This window comes from Sinocyclocheilus rhinocerous, unplaced genomic scaffold, assembly GCF_001515625.1.
Source record: "Sinocyclocheilus rhinocerous isolate Xijiao unplaced genomic scaffold, SAMN03320098_v1.1 scaffold1252, whole genome shotgun sequence".
Taxonomy (NCBI): Eukaryota; Metazoa; Chordata; class Actinopteri; order Cypriniformes; family Cyprinidae; genus Sinocyclocheilus; species Sinocyclocheilus rhinocerous.
Genome location: NW_015640452.1, coordinates 65,802 through 70,971, shown reverse-complemented (window position 1 = coordinate 70,971; position 5,170 = coordinate 65,802). Strand labels below are relative to the sequence as shown.

At 36.2% G+C, this 5,170-nt stretch overlaps 1 protein-coding gene and 1 long non-coding RNA gene across 2 annotated transcripts; both read left to right on the top strand.

Annotated features, from left to right (window-relative positions):
* Nucleotides 1-142: 142 nt before the first annotated feature.
* Nucleotides 143-883, top strand: LOC107752917 (uncharacterized). The gene is made up of 2 exons (XR_001641406.1): nt 143-257; nt 660-883. It is a non-coding gene; the product is annotated as an uncharacterized LOC107752917 (long non-coding RNA).
* A 2,397-nt stretch (nt 884-3,280) lies between these two features.
* On the top strand, nt 3,281-5,083 carry LOC107752903 (protein FEV). The gene is made up of 3 exons (XM_016568978.1): nt 3,281-3,293; nt 3,732-3,803; nt 4,503-5,083. The coding sequence occupies exons 1-3, from the start codon at nt 3,281-3,283 to the stop codon at nt 5,048-5,050; spliced, it is 633 nt and encodes a 210-aa protein (XP_016424464.1). The 3' UTR covers nt 5,051-5,083.
* The last annotated feature ends 87 nt before the right edge of the window (nt 5,084-5,170 follow it).

Genomic DNA, 5,170 nt, shown 5'->3' with positions numbered 1-5,170 from the left:
AGGGTCACAAGCAACATTATGTCAAATCTGTGAAGACTTACTCCAGCACCTCTTTCATAATTTCTGAAATTTCTTTGTTGAAACAGCACATTAGGTTCACGTCATAACAAATATCCTCAAAATCATTTCATTTCCCACACTCACTCTCTCCCCGACAGAAGCACAGTGACAGTAAGATTACCCTCTATGAGTGTGAAGACTTCATGGGACGTAAATTTGAGCAAGGAAGTTCCCTCAATCAAAGTCAACTCTGGAGCGTAAGTCACCTCACCACCTTTTTAACACAGGTCATCTGTCATTAATAAACTAGGATAAATAACTAAATATTGAATAACTATATTTAATTATTCAGTATTTTTGAATGTTTGTTACAAAAGCCAGACAAAATGTTTTGATTGCATATATATATATATGTAAGATTTTCAGTAAATGTCATTAAAACACATATCTACAATACATGCAATCAAAACATTTTGTTTGTAACAAACATTACATCAATTGTCTTTATAACTCATATTATATTATATTATACAGAGTGTTGTCCTTTGTGGATCTCCATTTCTTTGTGACAAATAATGTATCACTGATGTAGCAGCTCCCTGCCCACAGTCTTATTGGTGTGCAGTGCAATAAATGAGATTTGCCTTTTTCTCTGGCAGCTGGGTAGGCTATCAGTTTCCCGGTTACCGTGGATATCAGTACATCTATGAGAGAGACAGACACCAAGGAGAGTACAGATGCTACAATGAGTACGGCACCCAGGCACATACCAATCAGATCCAGTCTATGCGCAGAATTCAGCAATAAGACCCACCACCATTGTGTACCCACCATGTCATGCCGTGTCAATACTATAGGCAATAAAGACATTATTTAAACTATAGTAAAAGAGTGTTTGTGGCAATTCCTTGCTTTTTGTAATTAAAACAACTTTGCTCAATTCATGGATCTGCTAAAAGGCAATTATTGATTTAAAACAAGAAGATCCGATGTTTTTTTCAAAGCTATATGTAATTAGAACAGGCCTCCCACATTTCTAGGTATATGTAATCATGCAGAAATTTTAGCAAGGTTTTTTCTAGAATAGTCAGACTAGACTGATGGAGGAATAAGCCACTTCATTATATTTAACAATTAGGATGTTTTATGCTAGCTGAACAACACCAAGTCTTGCTTAATGATGTCCTAAACCACCTATATGATAAATATGAGACTCTGATATTTCTAATAAACAAGAGCATGAGTAACTTTATGTTAATGCCTCATTATTTGTTCTTTGTGGACCTGCTTTTGAGGATTTCAGCTACATTCACATATAAATAAATATTTATGTATAAAATGAAATAAAATATTTACTTTACATATGTAAATTATTTGTATTATATATATATACAACTGACTGTATTTTATACTACTACCACTGTAAACAACACGTACAGTACTGTTATCACAAAAAACAATATCCCGCTGTATCATGTATTTTTACTGCATTAATCTGTTTTGTCAATTCATTGTATTTATAGAGGGGAATACTGTACTACGGAATTTGTCACTAAATAATTTAAAATGTCATTATTTATTCTACATAACAGTCGTAGAAAAGGAAATGGAAAACAAGTAAAGCAACTCTGAGTTTTGAAACATTTATTTTTTTAAGCAAAAAAAAAAGAAGCCCTTTATGAACACGTTAAGCTGAAACGTCAGCTGCATTATTTTAATAAAAACATTTAAAGTGCGGTTAACAATTACCAATACAGTAATGTTATTTACATTTTACGTTCTTACAAACGTGGACTGAAAACAGATAGCATATGTTTTACAGAAATATATCAGTACTGCCAGTCTTTCCCATTCTAGACAGAACATATGATATAGCCCATAAGTATGGAACACGCAGTTAATGTACGACAAACGAATGATGTGGGGGAGGGAGTCTCACCCATTTGGGTTCGTTTGGAGCTGTCCGAGGTCCTGACCTTTGTGGATTAAAATACATGTCGTACATTCATTGTTAAAAACAGCCGAGATCTAATGCAGTGGACGAATCTTTTTAACTATGCGCTAAAGGAAGTGCGGGTTCTTGTTCGTCCAATCAAACGGTTCGTAAACCTGGGATCCGGGTGTGATTCCGCCTCTTATTTGTTTGTGGTTTAACCGTTCAGGACGCTAGCAGTATTTGACTGCACACACCCACTCACAGGATCAGATGTGGACAGAGCAGTTGCTGTTTGAAAACCCGCTCCCACACCCAGTCCAGGATCTCCTAATAAATGTTCAACCGTACACACCTTTATCAAATACACATTTCACTACGAGCTCATTAAAAGTGTAGCACTCGTTCTAAGTTCAATGATTTTAAGACAGCCAAGAGTGCTGAAAGCAGCTGGATCTGAGACAAGCTGCAGTCTGACATAACAGGACGGGGTAAGTCAACTTATTAAGGGAGCAAATCAGGACATAGACCGGCACGGTCACAAATCAAACCTTTTAAACTATACACAGTAAAAAGTTTGAATAAATTACCTAAATATGCTACTTTTTAAAATTTATATCATAAGTTGATTAGTTATCATATAAAGTAAAATATTTAAATAAAAATCGTAGGCTATTTATTAGAGCTAAATCAACCTGACTAAAAGGTTAGGCTACATCAACAATAGAAGGTACTGTAACACAATTTGTTAAATCTCTAACACAATGTTGTTTGTGCTATGTATCTTAAACTTTGATATAACTAATTTTCCAGTGTTTGCCTGCTTCACATTAACGTTATTTAGAAATCTCCTACCGATCCCTGAACTGAAATTAATAACAAATATAAAGGGTGCTGCAGTTACAATTTACCCCCTACTGAGGAAATTTGTACGGCTAATAAAATATGGACATTTTACATTTAGGTAATTTATCAATTGGTTTTCAATAAATTATCAATTGGTAATTGAATTTACTATTAAATTTATTATTATCCCCATCACGGCCCCATCTGATTTTGAAAATTTCATTTTATCATTTTAGCTCAAACATTTGAATTCAAAACGCAATTAAAATTCTCAAGGAAAAAAATAAATAAACAAGAGAACCTGTGGATTCAGGTAATATCTCCTTAAATTAGCCATTCATTTTTACAGTGTAACCATGCATGTCATTACAGCTATCACCTGATATTAAAAACACAATATAAAGTTTAATAAAAATCTTGGCGCCAATGAAAGCCTACCCTTTCATGTCCTCCACCGCCACCACAATGCGACAGAACTGCGGAGGAAGCCTTATGTTTAACATGTATCTCTCAGGTACACAGTCTTTTTGTGCGTAAAATGAGAAATATTGCTGAAATGACTGAAAAAAAAAAAGGGCGATGTTATGGGTCTGCGGGTGCAATGCTGCGCACCATCGCCGGTGTCTCTGACTTCTCCATCTGGAACGCATGTCCTCTTTTGTCGGAAATCGGATATCCTTTTTCCTGGACGCGTTTCCTGACCTCAGCGCTGAAGTCTGGGCAAATACATCGAGCCGCAACACGACAATACTCATAATATTTAACCTCTTTTGCTGCCATTGGTTTTTTATAGATGGGTGACATTACGTGTTTTCTCTAAAAGTACAAATGACGAATATACAGACGGGGGAAATATATTTAATGCATCTGTTGCGTTTTACTAATGTTACTCCAATATTTTCAGAAGGCATTTAGAATGTGAATCATAGTATTTTTAAACGCTTTCTTTCAGACCCCACAGAAAATCTTCTGAAGGAAAGCAAAAGCCCTTCTTGGACCCCCATCAACACAGGCGTGCAAAAAGGTGAGTTTTGCGATGAATTGTTGACAGGTGAATGTTATTATTTTTGTGCAAAAAGTGTTTTTGCAGAATTTTTAAAATATGCTATTGTGTGCATTATTTAAAATTGTTAGACTGCTTATTTATGATTTTATTTCATTTTATATTCATGATTAGGCCTAAAAATAAAACATTAAATAAACCCAATTATATGCTACACTAACAAAAAGCTGCACTTGTGGTATATTTATTTTTTTATTTTTAGATCTTTAGAAAATCATCTCTTAAAAATTCCAAAAGAGGGGTTTCACCTGTGATGCTATAGAACATTTTGTGTTCCCAAAAGAACCTTTCAGTGAATATTTCGTTAGTGTGAAAAACATTTTAAGAACCTTTTTAACACTGCAAAAAAAAAAAAACCTTCTTCGTGGAACCATAGATATCAATAAAGAACCTTTAGTTTTTAGATTGGTGCAGAACCAAGAAGCCAATACACCAATGAAAAAAACATTTTCATTGTAAGTTTTTCATCTCCAAAGAACCATAAAACCATCTCAAGGACCCAAGAACTCAGTAAAACTGTTTTTGTAAAAAGAGTGATTTTGATAAGTAACCCTTTAATAGTGTCCGTTATTTACTTTCACTCTTCACATAGAATACTGATTACAAAAGGTCTGTCTGTTTTCCCTACATATATGTAAGCCTACGTTCCTTGCATTTTAGGAAGTGGACAAATCCAGCTATGGCAATTTCTTCTGGAGCTGCTGTCTGACAGCACCAATATGACCTGCATCGCCTGGGAGGGGACCAGTGGAGAATTTAAACTGATAGACCCGGACGAGGTGGCCAGACGGTGGGGGGAACGCAAGAGTAAACCGAACATGAACTATGACAAACTGAGCCGAGCTCTGCGCTATTACTACGACAAAAACATCATGACCAAGGTGCACGGAAAGCGCTACGCGTACAAATTTGACTTTAACGGCCTTGCGCAAGTGTGCCAGCCCTCCTCAACCGAGCAAGCTATTTACAAATTCCAGAGCAACTTCGCTCCCATCCAATTTTCAGGCATTTCCAAACTCAGTCTGGTTGCTCCAGGTGCTGGTCCGTCGGGGTTCTCATACTGGCCCGGATCTCCTCCGACCCTCTATCACAGCCACAACCTGCAACCGCCAGGACCCTTCGGTGCCGTGTCTGCGTCACATTTAAGTTGCGTTAACAATATCAACAGTTTAAATAACCTAAATAATATCAATAATCACTATAACTGATTTTTTTGGGGTTTTTTTGCCTCAGGAGTGCGCGCTGATAGACTACACAAGGCTAATATTCAAAAGCGCAACTGATTATTGCAGGCTATTCTAATCACACCCCAGAGAGAGAGAGAGAGA